The sequence below is a fragment of the Acanthaster planci genome, linkage group LG01 (assembly GCF_054643075.1).
Source record: "Acanthaster planci isolate LZ-2023a linkage group LG01, COTS_SCS, whole genome shotgun sequence".
NCBI lineage: Eukaryota > Metazoa > Echinodermata > Asteroidea > Valvatida > Acanthasteridae > Acanthaster > Acanthaster planci.
This window is the reverse complement of record NC_141777.1, coordinates 20,582,781-20,599,917: the sequence shown is the minus strand read 5'-3', so window position 1 is coordinate 20,599,917 and position 17,137 is coordinate 20,582,781. Positions and strand designations below refer to the sequence as shown.

Here is a 17,137-nt window from a genome sequence, read left to right as displayed (position 1 = left end):
CCAGGCCTCTTGTTCATCCAAGAAGCAACACATGCATCACCTCTGTCACAATTGGCTTTGTTACATGTACTTCGGCATCATTTCTGACATTTCAAGCTTTTGTTGCATAGGCCCAATGCAGGGTACATTTAAGTTTTTTTCTTTTTTCTTTTAGTTCAAATCACATTCTCAGATGTTTCTGTCATGAAAAAAACTATTAGTCCATGTTGCGTTCGATTTTCCAAAGTGGCAGGTGAATGGTTTGCTAAACCCCAGGAGCCACAACCAGCAGTAGATGAGACTGAAGAACAGGCAATCAAATATATGATTTCTTGTTGAGTTTTCAATAAAGTTGGCTATTCACCACAGTCAACATGCCCTAGTGTGTACTTACATGTACATCATTCCCCACAATGTTACTGTCATTGAACCTTTTTTTTTCTTGCACATTCCTGTCTTCCTCACTCCCCTCCCAAATCAAAATGGGCCTGTGGATTTTTTTTTGTGGTAGACAGTTTGCTATTCACCAGGGAAAAGGCCCTGAGTATATTCCCACACACAAAAAACCTGCAACCAGTTGGTATTTGTTTTCGGTCCACAAATCCGATTCGTCCAAGGGAAAAAAGTCAGATTTGGTGTAGATTTAGCACCCTTGGGCTGTTGGCGCTCCAGTTGTGATTTAAAAGATATTAAAGAAAAGAGGGGTTTGGCCCAGAGGATATTAACTGTGTACAGGCTGGGACAGTTTTGTTTCACAATATGCCAGCGTCATTGACACCACTCTGCAAATACTTCCTTGGTCGCCTGATACGCTAAAAGGTTTTGGACTTTTTCACCTCTTCCTGATTTGATCCGTGAGTTGACCCGTTAGTCTCAAGACCAGAAGACAGTCATCCTTTCTAGGGATTCTTCAGGATCATTCAGCCAGGCATGGAAAATCACACACTTGTCAGTATTTCTGACAAGGGGCCAGTTTTTGTTCTAGTTCTGCTTTTAGCTGCAAGTTCAACAGCTTTAAGCACAAATTTTCTCCTCATAGTCTGTCAGCTCAGAGCTCATCTGTTGTAGCACTGTGGCTTCCTTGTTATCTTGCTCTGTTCAATATTTTGATCCCATTCTTCATTAGCAACTCTTTCCTGAGCACTGCCCAGAAATCATAGAGTCGGTCCATTTTCCAGTACTGGTACCTTCCAGTTTTAGAACGGGCTGATAATAATCAGTTGGTCTTATGTATAGGACGTGTACCGCTAACTCCTATGAACCTTTCCAAATCCTTCAGAAGTGTCCACTGAGTAGAAAACCGAAGGAACATTTTATTGTTTCAACTTCCAAGAGTTATCAAGCCCCATGTACATGTAAAGTGGCTGGTCTCTACCTTCCTCAATCCTGCAAAGTTTTTCAAAATTTTCTGGATAATTTTAAAGGATCTACATGTAACTTGATCACAGTGAAAATTCTATGTCCACAAGAACTCTTGCACATTACATGTATGCACACACATGCCCTGTATGTACTATTGCATACATGCATACATGAACATGTATGGTACACGAATGTGGACAGACTTGCATCTATGTTCAGTTTTGAACTGCAGCATCATACTGATATTTGCTGCATCACCTGAATATCCCCAGATAACGGTGCAGTTTGGCTGTTGCCAGTAGCCACAAACTGCATCATCAATCAAATCCAGATTTACCATTTCATTTTCCTTTAATAAAAAAAATTTTCAACATCTTCCGAGATTTTAGAAAGAAAACCCTTACCCTGGATGACCGTAGGCTGTGGGGGAGGGACATGCAGTAAGGGGTCTAGGGGGTCATGGGGGGATGTGACAATCTAGCACGCTGAAATTGGATCATAGGGGAGGGAAAGAAAAAGCGTAAGACTCCTGAGAATTTCCCAGGTGTCCCCTCGTAACCACATTCCTGACCCCTACATTCCTGCCTCTGCTGGTGGTACATTACTATTTTGGCAGTCTTCAAAGACCAGATCTTTGGGTGTACTCCTCCAAACTAGTCCCCCCCCCCTTTCTCACTCCGGAAATTTGATTAATCAATAGCTGTGCCCCTGCCAGCCCCTGCAATAGCAGGCCATGTTAATGGCCCTTGTTGCCATGACTACCCTAATTTGATTGGTCATTAGTGGATTTTCTGTGGAATTTATTGCTGTTTTCCATCCCAGGCTACAGGCACAGGTACATGTATGTATTCTTTTTGACTTGCTACATGTGCATGTATGTGATAAACATGCTGAAGTGGGAGTTCAGACGTACTTCAGATTTATGACATCTTGTTGCAGGCACAGGTTTTCAGATTCATATTTTGTGCTCCGGTCCTTTCGCTTTGCAAAACAGAATGATTGTTCCTGTGTCTACGGCAAGGAGAGAAGAATCAAAATGTGCGGAAATGTTTTAATCGTATTACATGAGAGGAGTCTATCACTTCGAGGGGGGGCATGAGTACTGTAACCATGTTGAATTATTCAGTTGGATTTTGACAAGAATAATTTTGTAATCCTTCTTTATTCCTACTTAGTGACTTCTTTGCTACAAAATATCCCTATAGGGCCTAGTCCTTTATTAAAGGAAATAGTCTAATGCACATGTACATTTACATGTCACCTACCGGTACATCATGTACATGTATAGTACATGTACATATGACCATACATGTAATTCACAAAGAAAGAAATATTGTACCCTTTTCTGGTCCCTGCATGACATAAAAAATATGAGTACCTTGCAAAAAGAGGAATGCATCCTCTTACTTCCGGAAAGCCTTGGCTCACAATGCACTGTGCTTGACTGTCTATTAAGAGGTTCTCTGACCATCACAATATTGACAATGCCCAGAAATCCTGCTTAATAATACTTGAATACTAGTAATGAGTTGGCACGTTGCCCATGTTGAGAGTCAGATCAGGGCATGTGTCACATCCATTTACATGTACAGTGGCTCTATCTTGCTTTCATTTTACCGAGATAAACATTTACATGTACATGCACTTGTAAATTTATGTTCATTTTTGTGTTCCGTGAACATTACAAATTTACGTGTAAATGATTCATTGGATGTCAAGTTTCTTGGCCCATGATTTGCTCTGGCAGCTTTTTTTCAATGTAGTGTAAATTATATGGATTACCATTGTGAAATAAGTCACACATGTACTCTTTGCCCAAATGATACCTGAAGTTGTACTGCACCTACAGGTACCAGTACATGTACATATGTACATGTACACAAACAGGTAGGTCAGTTGACAAACCTGCACAATGGCTGCATAAATTGTACATGTACTTGCACTGTACCTGCTTCTTTGCCCCAGAGGATTGTTGCTTGACTTACATTGTAATACAAATATTTACCATCTTTAGCCAAAATATATGGGGGAAGTGAACCCTGAGGGTGGTTACTTCAGACCATATTCATGAAAGGCATTGGAGGCAAAAGTCTCAATTTTGTGGTATGATTTTGGTCTCTTAATCTTACACAGCACCTTCGAACACTGTATGTACACACCGGTACATGTACTGTACGTTGTAGTTTTTTGGTAGAGTGTTACCTGTGGTGGTACATAATAAATTGAAATGTCCAAAACTCAGGCATATTTTTAAAAACTGTGTACATGTTGTTTCAAAGAAAGTATCGGGGCAATTGAATTGTTCGTTTGGGTTGTGTTACCCTACCGGGGTAGTTTTACCAGAATTGCAGTTCACTTTTGTATAATGCCTTTATTTTTTTTTCCTGCACTTGTTTAGGTAACAGACAAATCAGGCCGTCCAATCTTCAATGTCTACTTCAGAGTGCAATTATACGTGGAACATGTATCCCTCATCAAGTGAGTGGTTTTATTTCTCGGCAAAACAATGCCCGCCAGTGTATTAGCTGGTGTCAATATCAATGTGGTAGCCTTATCCTTAGTTTCTTTTTGGTTTTGTTTTGGGTATTTTTTTCTTTGAAGCGTTTTTACATATAAGTACATAACCAATCTGCTGATAAACAAAATTCCTAGGGGCAGCTGGGCCAGACAGATTTTTGTGATTGTAGACTTTGTTTACTGGAGGTGCATGTTTATGGTTTATACAAGTACATCAAGGCCCAGCTGAATGTTTGCTACATTTCTGATCGGTTGGTGGAATGAAATGAAAGAAAGTTACTTGACCCATAAACACTACGGTTTTTTGTACATATTTACAGTTGAACTTTCACAAGAAGAAACTGAAGTACATGTACCTGATATTAAATCCATTACATTTTGACTGTTTGGCCTGTTGGAATGTTTACCTGGTTGGAATGTGTCACTGAAACTTGAGCACCAACCCCCCAAAAAGATGTTTGGCATGTTTACCTGTAAATTGTGCCCAGCGCAGGAGTTTAATATTATACACCTGTGTGTACATGCATGTACTAGTACAGTATCTGCACAGTACATTAAGGCATATGAAGCAAGATATGGGATGGAGAGCAACCCCCCCCAAGTTTGTGTTGGTCATTGTTTGATCAGCATCTCAGGAATTCTTTCCATACATCCAGGCAGGATGTGTTAGGTAACAATACTCCAGGGTGTGTATAAGGATTGGACATGTGGGGGGTATCCCTCCATCTCATATCTTGCTGGGTAAACATCAGGGGTGAGATTTGTCAAAAAATTTTCTGATTTCCAGATTTTTTAAAAACAAGCTCAGCCTGCTTTTCAACTGTTATTCTCTGCCCACGCTTGAGCGAACACGGTGAAAGAAGGCAGACCCTTGATCTTGTATATGGTGATTGGCCTTTGTGTGTAGCCCAGAAATGAAAAGACCGAATTTGCATGATAATCACCAGCTTCACAATAGTCCCCACTTTGAAAAGAAGCAACGGGAATGTGGAAGCGTGAGTAGAGCCACATGCCACCGAACAATCAGCCTTTTCACTGTGTAATTCAAAGTGTGCAGAGCACGCAGGGCCACAAACGGAGAATTTGCAGTTTGGCAGGTGGCCTTCATGGCCAAGCGAGGCTTGGATTCTCGGAGTTGGCTTTCGGAAAGAAATTCCCATCGTCAAGGGGTTAAAGGTGTAGAATCTGCCTCCCCCCTTGTTTTTCCATTACCGTAACATATTTTTCTTTAATGACAGACCTTCAGGAGTTTTTCCATTTATTTTCTTACTACAGCATATTTTGTAAAGGCACAAATTTTACCTAAGTTGAACGTTCACCCACCGTTTTCTCAAAGTGCTCATTTTTCTGAGATAGGTCTGCCAAAAATGTTAAATTTTCCATTGATGTACTCAATGCAAATAGGCTTTACATGTACTGTACATGTACATGTATGTATGAGGCCGAAAATTGTAAGAAAATAACAACAAATCCCTGTATCAGATTGATTTGACATTTCACAGATACTCCTGTTGAATTTATTAACATATTTCATGCCAAATTTAGGGTGGGGGAGCTTCGCTCTTGAAGGGACAAGGCAACTTCGCCTTCCCAAAGGGCACTTACGGGTATATCGGAAAAATCAATTTGTGTATGGGAACATGTTATGGGCCATTAATTAAGGCAAAGACCTTTCATAAAAAGGCAATTGCACCCGCAATTTCCTGCCCTGAAAGTTGCAAAAAAGTCAGTCCCTTGACAGCTGAGATTGAAGTGTGGATGGATCCCTCCCCCCAGCTGTGAGATGGTCCGAAAAGCCTGGCTCATTCAGCATTAAGATATCAAGTGGTTTTTACACTACGTTTCTACTGGGGTAATCTCAGGGTTATTGAAAAAAAATAACCCCGAGAATACCCGGGTAATTCACAGTGTTCACACTGCTCTTCTCAGGGTTAGAAATATTCTCTGGGTTAACTGCCTCGAAACCCCACTTAACCTGGGTATTTTTAACCCCACTCAAGAGGTGGGTTAACCCACCAATCTCGGGGTTAACGGTGGCCTTGAGACAATTCTCGGGGTTACCTTTGGTAGTATGATCGCTCGCTGGGTTTCCTTCAACGCAGGGTTTCTCATCGAATAGATAGGATGGTGTATGAGCAACCTGCACTGCCCTTGCCTCCACAGCCTTATCCTGGCACTGCTGATGTCCACTGTGGCTGGTAAATGGTATACATGTATTTCATAATATTGATAGGGGACACCAGTCCAATTGACTCCTGTCTTTTTGTTATATGAATACCATAATTGATAGCAAGGCACCAGTCATGACCTCATGCTGCACGCGTGACGTCCATACATGTACATGTACAGTACATGTACCGGTACTTGCACGCACATCACTGTGTTATGCACAAGCACATCGGCCGGACATATTTGTTAGGCCCTTCGTTCTTCTTTGCATCAATACTATTCTCCGGGTTGCCACGATTGAAATGTGAACGTGGTTACAAATTTCCCAGGTTTGCACGAAAGTGGGTATGCTAAATACCTGGGTTAAGTTTGGAAGTGTGAAACCAATTCTCCGGTTATGTTTATACCAAGGTATGATCACACACCCGGGTGAGTAAATTACATGGGTAAAAAAGTGTGAAACCGGTATTAGTCGCATAAGTCGTGATCAAGTTGTCACAGGTAAATCACAGGTCAGTGAGTCCCTAGGTAGGTGTATTCAAATGAACTGCAACAAAGGCATTCCTTTAGCATTGTTCATTCCCTGCTCCTTGTGGCCTGTGTCGTGATTGGCTTGATTACAGATTTTTCTTTTTTAAGCATACATGTACATGTCGTTGTGTGCATGTGTCATATGAATGATGTTTGCTGTTCTAGATACAGGGAATGCTGAAAACTAATATGCTAAACTCCAGTACAGTGTACAGTATTAAAGCAAATGGCCCATTAGTTGTACATGTGTACTTGAAGAGAATCAAGAAATTATCAGGCTGCACCATCATTAGAGGGCTGCAGTCCGAGGAAGTACGCACTTCACTGTGAAGAACAATTAACAATATGCGACTTTGTTACAAGCATTCATATATGTACATGCCCCAGTACATGTACATCGCACCCTGTCCGTGCTTTAAACAAACAAGTCTGGTAACTCCCTTTCTTGTCATTTCATATACTGGTACATGTACATGGGATTCTTTCTGTTAGTCTCACATCATTCTGACCTGCTAGAAGTCCGCAATCTTGGAGAAGCCGGTTACCAATGTCCACCCTCAAGCCAGAGATACAATGTAAACCTTTTCAGGGGATAAACTTCTGGTAGTGCAAAGCACTGTGAAGAGCTGTGATTTAAAAGTTACCCTGACAGCCCTGAACCTAACAAAACCCAATACAGAACCTGGCAGACCATTTTATGGATGTTTGGATTGTACATGTAAGAACGACATTGCAAAATACCGGTACCTTTTATTTCAAAATGCACAGGGAGGACATCACAAGGCAAAACTACTACTTACAGTTGAAGCAAAACGTGTTATCCGCACCAGTATTATGCCGTGAGGAGGCCTTCTTTGTGCTGGCCTCCTATGCCTTGCAAGCTGACCTGGGCAATTATGCCGAGGACACCCACAGAGGCCAGTATTTTGATCCCTGCAAGTACTTTCCAGAATGGGTAAGCAGATTTTTCCAGAATACGATTATGTGCGAATACAGCATTACTTGGTTGTACAAGAATAGGCCCATTTCACTCACTTGCATAATGCACGTGTAGGTATAGATGTCTGTACAACATTTAATCGGACTGCATTATACCCCATCAAACATGGTTGAGTCCCAAATTACATACAAATGTTGTCATGTAACACAATAACACCGCTCTATCTCTTCGATCAGTGAGAGAGTACATGTATGTATGGAAATGCTTTTAAATGCACTACACACACAGTTGTACATTAAGTAGACCTAGATCATATCCAACTGCCACTGTGTACGTTTTGAAAATGTGTCCACCGACAGTAAAATCTTGACAACTCGAAATTCGAGGGAATGAATGAAAACTTCGAGTTATCTGGATTTGGAGTTAACGAAAGTCACACAGCCATGGAGCCAATGCACTATATACACATATATGGACATAATCGTTACAAGCTGGCACCACGGTAGCATCATTTTGGCTATTTTCCACTTTTTATTCATTCCCGTGGAGCATTGTTTGCTAATAAATAATCGTTTTGCTAAGGTTTTTCATTGTTGTTATGTCTAGAAGTTTCATTTTACCACTAAATAAACAATTCATCATTTTAAAGGTATACCTTCATGTGGAAACTCTTTGGAAACAATGTGATGTGTGCTGCAGAATTCGAGTTTGCTTTCAAATGGGTTTTTTTTCATGACATCACTTTCTGTGGTCCCATGACCATTGCAATAGGCAGTGATTGGTTCGTCCGAGACTTTGTGAGACGATTTTTCATCATGGCGATTAGTCATATGTCCTTTGATGCTTGGCTGGCCTTAAAATAACCGGCACACATTCCGTTCTGCTTGACTTCCTCAGGAATGTTTGGGTACCAGTGAGAATGTTTGTATGTGTCTGACTTTTTTTTAATCCTTGGTGGGTCACGCTTCGGCAGGTTATCAAGAGGAGAGGGGAGGCCTACATTGTTAAGCACGTCCCGGCCATGCACAGGGACCAGCGCGGGACCACAAGGGTATATGCACAAAGAGCGTACATCCGTGAAGCATCCAATACTATCGAACACGTCATGCACTTTTACCGGCTGAAAAAGGTGAGTATGCTCATCATCAACCTGCTCTGGCACTCCCAGGCAAACAGGTTCAGTTGTCAGTGGCAAACAACCTCTGACGTAGCATTCCTGACCAAGTGTCTTTCATTTGCAGTCGTCAAGAGTTTCCTCAACATCTACTTTTTGCTACTTTCACTTCTGCAGACAAAAACAGAACAGACGCCATCAATCTGGCTGGGAATTTCCACCAGAGGAATTCAGTTGTATGAGGTGAGTAATTGATTTTGACCTTGTCTGAGCATCACTCGTTGCCAGAAAGTCTGTCATTGATCATATTTTTGTAACCAGATACTTTAATATACAGTTATTGTACTTGGTATGATATTCTTGAAGTACTTGTTACAGAAAGATTCAGTAAACACTGGTTGAAGTATGACAGGCTATTTGGTATTACTTCCAAGACTACAACAATGCTGCATCATGTGGTTCATGCAAGCCTCATACATGTGCCACTAATGTCCTTCATTCCCACTCAGCAATGGTCTGGTGCCTTTTTTCGCACAGTCACCTATTGTGGACAACACTTTGTGCTTCCAAAAATGTTTGATGTTGCAATTACACATTGATGAGATCGAAGCATCAGAAGCTGAAGTACACAGTGTATGCACATGACAGGTAATGCTGGACTGTGCCTCTCAATAGGGATTGTGTCTGTTCAATTTAGTACTGAAAAAGAAGTTGCACAGTTCACCTCATGCCTCAAGATTTCTGTTCTGTAGTCACTGTTACATGTAGTTTGCCCCATTTCTTACTGAACTGAGTAATGGTGAGTTTTTGTTTTCCTTATCAGGATTCTGGTGAGGGGAAATACCTGTTGTGTGAATACCCTTGGGGAATCATCAAGAGGCTAGTCTTACAGGTAAATATATGTCAAGGGGAAAGACGCATTGATTAACTTGAAGACGGTATTACTGTGACTAAAAATTCAAGTTTAGAGAAAGGGAAGGTGCAGCAGCAAACTTTTAACTATGACCAAACGCCACAAATACTGACTTGTTTGGGTCATGTGAACAGTATTTGTACACTATTTCTTACCCCAGTCTACACAACCAGTTTCCAGCAGAATCTGAGACATGCAGTTGAGCCTGGTGTGTGTCTTTTTTTTTTTGGTATCGTTACAAAATAAGTGATAAAATTATTGAACCATGTAATGTTGGTCACCAAAATGACACAGATATCCATTACAAGTGTGAGAAGGCTCAACCAAAGAATTTTATTCTATTTATTTCATGAACCAAATCTTATAGGGAAACTGACAAGGTGCTTATGAATGATTATAAAGATGAACAAAGAAATCGACTGGAGCGGGATTTGAACCTGCAGCCTCTGGAGTACCATACCAGTGCTCTACCAACTGAGTTACCCAGCCCTATGTTGGTGGCTCTTCCCATTTGTAAATTTCTCTGTTCGTGAGGCGCTAGTCAGAAGCCATTAAACCTGAAACACCATGTAGCCAGGGATCAGACCCCAATTACACACGATACAACCTGGAAAGTGGTGAACAGGGATCACTCAGAGGATATGGCTTTTTGAACATAAATCAAATCCCGCTCCAGTCAATTTCTTTGTTCATCTTTTTAATCTTTTATTTATTTGGTACAACAGAAAAAGAAGTTTGAGCTGCAAGTGGAAGGTGCAGACGGTCGGAAGATTACGTACTACACAAACAGTGAATCCAAGTAAGAGATGACCCTCCCATCAGTTTGTTTAGATTTTTTATACATGTTGATATCTTTACCTCAAAGATTTCTGGAAACAACCTTTGAATATGTGGAAGGGACATAATAAGTAGTCAAACAGTGCTTGTACAGTGATAATGTTATCATTAGTTTCCATCATAATGCATGCTTTTACTGACAGTCAATTAGTTTATCGAAGTGACATTCGTGTAATTATTAATATCATTTATTCAATCTTGTTGCCAGGTCAAAGCATCTCCTCAGGCTGTGTAAACTCACACATACTTTCCAGATGCAGACCCAGCCGATGGTGGACACGGCCAAGAAGCGAGAAAGTGCAACGGGTATGTTCAAGTGACCCTTGACCCCGATTGCAGTTCAGTAGATAATTTTGCATAGGTTTATCAGGAAGCATACTTTTACTGGTATCTAAAGGAGTTCCATCTGTTTTTTGGTTGGTTAACAGAGAAGAACAAATACCGGGAGTCCTATATCAGTGGGGATGCGTCGTGGTCGGACCTAGACAGCTCAATGACGACCACTTCACTGGAAGTTCAGCGGCAGTCTGTGGTCAGCAATGTCAGTTCTGTCACAACCTCGGGCATTGTCTCTGATGAGAGGTCACCACTGGAAAAAAGTCTCAGCGAAGGTGAGACGTCTAAGCAGAACATTTGTCATTGTGTTTACACGGTGTGACTTTCATGCATCGCACCAGTATGATATCTTGGCAATGGAAAAGCACTTTTATACATTCTTAACTTTCTTTCACTCAGTAAAATTGGCTTGTTCACTGAGAATGATTTAGTACTACAGGAACTCAAATGACATGGCATGTTGGGACAGATCTTTTAGTTACTTTGCCCTTAGAACAAGCTGTATACACGTCACAACAAAATGTACAGTCCCAGTCATGCAAATAAATTCCTTCAAGACAGCTCTTGTAAAAGTACTTACACTAACCAGTCCTTGTGAAATGTTCAACTGCACTGATATTTTGTGTTCACAGTAGAGGATGAGTACCTGTTCTGTTCTGGCCATTCTCATGACTCGGCGCTGGGACCGTCCGCTTCCCAACCATTGGGCCGGGTGGAGTCCCACCACTCTAGCTTGTCCTCAGGGCTGGGAGAGAGAAGCCAGGCTAACAAACTACACGGTGAGACCTCTGAGTTGATTTGTGTTTGGCACTTTGAACGGTAGCAAACTCTGGGCCTAATTTCATAGAACTTCCGAGGACAGTGTTTTAACATTTTCTTCTGTGCTGTCCTCACTATTGGATGTTTAAAGGTTTCTAATGACATTGTTCGGGACTGTGTTCATATTTTTAGGCTTCTATTTTGAGGTGACCTCTTTTTTGTTGGATTTTGTGCCACAGGGGGTCAGTTGAGCAACCGACATTCAGCAGCAGCGTCTGAGACCTCCAGTCATCGTAGTGGCCCTGAAACCATCCCAGCATTTGTAGGGGTCTGGAGTGACTCACTGCCAACTGACATGCCGGGGAGCAGGTCCTCAACCAGCCACTCCAACCGTCAGAGCCGGAGTAGTGAGCCGGGCTGGTCGCTGGATGAGGACGCCAAGCGGGATGCCGGCAGCCAGTCCTCAGGCTCTCGGCCCACCTCGCGCCACCTGACACGGATTGACACCCAGGCCATCCAGGCTGAGATAGCCGGCAAGGACGTGCCCACCCCACTGCTGAGCGCCCTTTGCAACGACCGCTCACTGCAGATGATGCAGCAGCAGCAGATGATGATGGGAGGGGATGAGGACGAAGATGATGATGACGATGAAACCACAACTCAGGACCACAGCCACTTTGCAGACCTCGAATCCTGTCAGACACCCAGCAGTCAGAGCTCCATGCATGAAGTTCGAGCCAGTCAGGACCTGAATATGTCAGTCACTACCTTAGTCAGCCATAGCTCTGTTGATTCGGACATGCATGGCCCCGGGGCGGAGCGCTTCCACATCAACTCTTCCAGTCTGGTTACGTCCCCTGTCCGGGAGGACTACCCTGCAGGCCTCCTGACAAAGCACCAGACTCTGAACATGCTCAACGACCTCTCAGATGCAAGGCACTACGACTCACGGTTGCCATTTGGGGAGAGCGGCAGTGACGGGCGGATCAAGTGTCAAACACTGCCCATAAAGATGAATGCTAGCGAGCAGATGCTGAGGATGGGAAGGGAACCAGCGGCCATCAAGGAGGAGTGCGTCTCTTTCTCGGCACCCAATCTGTCGCCTGGGGCTGACCAAAATGAAATCCCCATCGTGCTGTCCTGACAATGAAATGTTAGCATCTTGTTGACCTTGAGATTTGTGATTTTTGTTCCATAATGCTAATTGTACGTTTTGTTTTTACTAATTGTATCAGGTCTGCTCATCTCACTAACGGAAAGGAGAATCCTCCTATTGAAAATGTTTTTAGATGTTGGGATCTTTTAAAGACATCATGTTTCTGGCTGTAACACTCATTCTTAATCTCTCTCTTGGAGATTCAGTCATGATCTTGTCCTACATTTCTGTTGTACTTCTGATCATGTAAAAATATTCCATCACACCACCAAGCAGCAATGCTCTTCCTCATCACTTTGGTCAGTTACCAGGGAACCTGCCACAAAAATACACTGCTTGGTTGGTTGTCAGTGCCGTGATGCCAAACAGAGAAATATTCGGCAGTCGGCTCTCTGTTCTTTCCTTCGCTTCCCCCGTCATCTGCAGTAAACCTTTACAGTCATTACTCAAACAACTCTTTGCCTGTGTTTGCAATGAAAGTTTCCGTTGTCATCTTTTGTTCTGTTGGAAAAGTATTGTAGCTGATTCAATTAACAAGGGTGTGAGATTTTTCTTATTGTATTTGAAAGTTCTTGTATTATCCACACCAGAGCTTAGAAAATTCCAGAAATTATTTATTTCTCCTGCCTGAAACAGTATGATGTTTATACCATATGTGTGAATGCATCAACATTCCGTCCCAGTACACATAGTTCTGTTGAATCATTTGTTCTGTTACATGTCTTAATCAGTTGTGTTGACATTAGTTGATGTCTTAACAGTTGTGTTGACATTAGTTGATGTCTTAATCAGTTGGGGTGACATTAGTTGAAGAATTATTCTCCTTACTGTGAAAACATGCAGGTAAATTAAGGAAGCTATGTGTGGAAGCTTATATGGATATCAGTGTCTTCTCAACGAGTGATGAGTGAACACACAAAATATTATCTGTGCCAGATGCTCCGAGGATGTTAAACAGGCCACGGTAATTTCTATGTGCAGTAGCGGAACATATTTACAATCATCCCACACATGAGCAATTTCCCTTTTAGTTTAACTCACATAGAGGGTCAAATTACATGCAGTCCGTGGAGGTTGAACTTGTATGGAGCCCTCAAGTGTCCATGTACCTCGACCGAGCATGTTGGCAAATATTGCTCCCTAACAATGTCTCAGAGCGCGTCAAAACAATTCACGGTTTCATTTGAAATTTCACACAAATCTTGAACAGATGACCACCAGGGGGGATCAACTATAGTAAAGTAACCAGAGCCCAAATTTGCAATGGACCTGAACTTTGTAGCATCTTGTTTAAACAAGGTAGTATTTTTGGCCAAAAATAATATCTCCCTTGGGACATGTTCATTGTCCACAATTGATAAACATGCAGGGGTGTGCAAGATTTTAAATGACTGTTTTATGTAAGTGTAGTCATCTCGTAAATGTATCAGAAATCAGTGTTGGTCAAGTTTTTTTTTGAAGTCTGATAAGTATTCTTGACTGCTTGACACCAGCATTATTTTGTGAGAGGTGGCTGGAGTTGAAGGGTCAAAGTAAAGTTCAACTTCACAAATACTGACTGTTGAGAGTCGTATTTGTGTGATACTTCCATTACTTCATCTTTGGCAATGCTCTGAGACCCAACCATGGAGCGATATTAGTTATAACAGGCTGTGTACAGTGACCGTGCTCAGTTACAACACAGTCTACCTCCACGGACTTGTGGACTCCACATGCTCAATCTCAGTGCCAACCCCTGAGACATGTATGATGTATGCGCATCCACTGCCAGAGATTTGGGGGAAAGCTCAACTTTTCAGCATGCCACCTGAGCGTACACAGTGCCAGATAGCATTTACACGTCTTCTGTGAAACTGCCGTTGAGGAACAAGAGATGGAAGATCATAGCCAGTATTCCACACCAGACTTGTGACTGTGAGGGGGACAGGATTTGTGATGCTACAGTATTTAGGTGCTTCGAGTGTTGAATATTTGAATGATCATTGAAATCTTCCTTTTCCCAGTCAACGTTGCATCTGTTTAATGTGATGGTTGCATGTGTCAACAAACAGAATAACTTTGTTTTTTTCTGAACTTTAATGGAAATGGTTGGATTTGAAATGTGCCGCTTTGAGCCCTATTCTACTTGGTCCGCCGTTACAAAGGCAGTAAGTGCTAATGGGCATATATGATGTACAAACGGAAGTTGTTTTTCAACTGTGTTGTCTTTGTTATGATCTTGATACTTGGATAGTTTGTTTTCCTCTGATAAACAGCATTTTACAGTTTAATAATTTGTGGTAAAACCTCCCAGTGCTAAGCTCTACGTTGGTACATTGTTGATGAATATGCAAGCACCAGATATCCTACTGTTGTCAGAGTGGAAGGCTTGTCTGAATGGGCAATTTTGTGGCTACGGCTACAGCTTCGTCATACACAAGCTGTAGCAAATGTCCACAGCCAGTTGCAGACAACCAGGATCCCCATTAGCCATTTTTAATTTGCTACATTCTGATAATTTGACTGCTTGAAAGTGAAATGGTTTTGGTCACACATGCATTATTATTTAGCTTCCCATTCATTCCAATGTTACCTGTTCCATCACTGCAGAGGCAAAAGTAATGATAAACACAACCAGACTCGTAAGCTCAAAAGAAGAGAGGAGCTGTTTCAACAGTCCCCCAAAGTCGTCTGTATAGGTGTATATTTGTGACATTCTAAAATCTCATATTTCTGACAATCTAAATTACTCAAAGTTCTCAAGTGCCTTTGTTCAGCTTCCAGGTTGTACATTCTTGTTGAGAAGGAGCAGGTATAGCTATGTTTTTCTTAGGTTTGTGATCAACTTGGCTGCACGCACCAACATTCTCATTAACCATGCAAAAGGTTACAACATAAAAATAAGTTCTTTTACATAATAAATACTCAACCCCTCAACAAGCTAATCACGGGCCACATATTTTGCTACCATATCGCCCCCCTTTTGGCTCTGTTGTGCACTCAATTTTTAGAGGCACTGACATTATTTTGCTCTTGCATGTACTGCCATATTGCTGCCAAAGTGAGGCTGAACGGGCAAAACACACTCAGCAGGAGCCTATTTCACGGAGCTTCCAAGTTCAGATGTTTGCTTAGCACCGAAAATATGCACTTAGCAAAACTGATCCCCTAGGCCACAGTGCCTTGAGATGTTGATTACTCGTTGGTGGTTCGAGGCAGGGTTTTGCTACATTTGTGCCGATATTTGCTTAGCAGTATTTTTTCCAGCTGACTCCCTCTGTGAAATTTGGCTCAGTTTACTCAACTGCTCAATAAGGCCACTGGAAGGCTGTGTCCGACCTCAACTTTCCAGCAGCTGAGAGTAATACTCCCACCTATTGGAAGTGGTCATGACTGCTAGCCTGTGGCCTCCGTAGGCTCAAGTATTATTTTTAGAATGCAGGCCTAACTTTTGGACATGGCGCAAGAATCAATCCAGCAGGAGATGCTGGTCCAGCCTCTTTTTCAACCAAACTGGGCAGATAGCCCACAAAAAGCAAGCTGATGCCTGATGGCAATTTCCATTGAAGTGTGCACCATATTGTCAAAACTTTGGGGGGGGATTATGAATGAATGTACCACCTACTTATTACTTTGCAGTTGTTTGGCTGTCCACAAACATACTTTGTATTAATTAATTGCACCAGTTAAGTGGCCCTAATATTTAAATTATTGTGAAAAATCTCTGTTTGCACCGCAGTACTCACAGTACGTAGCAGTTAATTGTTTCTGCCAGAGACCTAGACCCCATGGCAGCCCCCAACAAAGATCTGTTATACACCACTTTGTGCCGTGAAATTGGTTGTTGCGTCCTCAATGTTACTGTGTTATCCCTGTCAGTATTCAATGGTAAAATTTTAACTGACCATTGTAATGATTGTGGTATTTTGTTTTCATTTCAATTTCAACATGCAGATAAACATCACACAGGGTTTGTACAGACTTTTGAGTTGTTTGTATACGATTTTTAACAAGAGTAACCAACATTCTTCTTAAGTCATTTTAAAAACAAGGCAAGAAATGTATGCCTTTTTGATGGAATGGCATATTTTATGATATTTTCCTGCAATAAATACCTATATTTTTATCATAATAATGTGTTGTTTTGCAGAACCGAGACGCTGCAGCTATGAGCATTATAAACTCTCATATATAATCAGTGTACGGTCTAACAAGTTTGTAATGCTTTGCTGTATTGTTCGAGCAGATGTGTTTTATATTATCATTTACAAAAATTATAATAAACCAGATATCATGGAGAACTAATGTTGAGAGCTTTTCTGTTTTTCTTTTGTTGGTTTGTGGGAGTAGCGTTTTGGATGCATTTACCCACCAAGGATCAGGCTCCTATCTTCAGGGAATTGGAAGTGGTTAGTGTTGTATTTGGGGTTTTTCGTTTGTTTTTGTTTTTTCGGTGTTTTGTTTTGCTGCTTTGTCTTGTCTGGGGACACAAGACATGGGGTTCGACTGGATACAAAACATTTTTTCCCGTGCGTGAAATTCTTT

The 17,137-nt window shown here is 41.7% G+C and overlaps 2 protein-coding genes across 5 annotated transcripts in view; one reads left to right on the top strand and one right to left on the bottom strand.

Annotated features, from left to right (window-relative positions):
* The window catches only part of LOC110982882 (ADP-dependent glucokinase-like), a 39,003-nt gene extending 33,000 nt beyond the window's left edge, over positions 1-6,003 (bottom strand). The window contains exon 1 of the mRNA XM_022241633.2: positions 5,920-6,003. Coding sequence (XP_022097325.1) covers positions 5,920-5,970 — 51 coding nt within the window. The 5' untranslated portion in view covers positions 5,971-6,003. The remainder of the gene's footprint in view (positions 1-5,919) is intronic.
* Positions 1-16,897, top strand: part of LOC110982881 (uncharacterized) — a 37,090-nt gene extending 20,193 nt beyond the window's left edge. For 3 of the 4 annotated variants that reach the window (XM_022241628.2, XM_022241626.2, XM_022241630.2), the window contains exons 5-14: positions 3,740-3,819; positions 7,327-7,513; positions 8,472-8,627; positions 8,790-8,855; positions 9,436-9,504; positions 10,251-10,324; positions 10,571-10,668; positions 10,791-10,973; positions 11,331-11,477; positions 11,697-16,897. In XM_022241628.2, the coding sequence (XP_022097320.1) occupies positions 3,740-3,819; positions 7,327-7,513; positions 8,472-8,627; positions 8,790-8,855; positions 9,436-9,504; positions 10,251-10,324; positions 10,571-10,668; positions 10,791-10,973; positions 11,331-11,477; positions 11,697-12,601 (1,965 nt within the window). In that variant the 3' untranslated portion in view covers positions 12,602-16,897. The remainder of the gene's footprint in view (positions 1-3,739; positions 3,820-7,326; positions 7,514-8,471; positions 8,628-8,789; positions 8,856-9,435; positions 9,505-10,250; positions 10,325-10,570; positions 10,669-10,790; positions 10,974-11,330; positions 11,478-11,696) is intronic. The other variant, XM_022241631.2, reaches the window with a different exon arrangement.
* Positions 16,898-17,137: the final 240 nt, after the last annotated feature.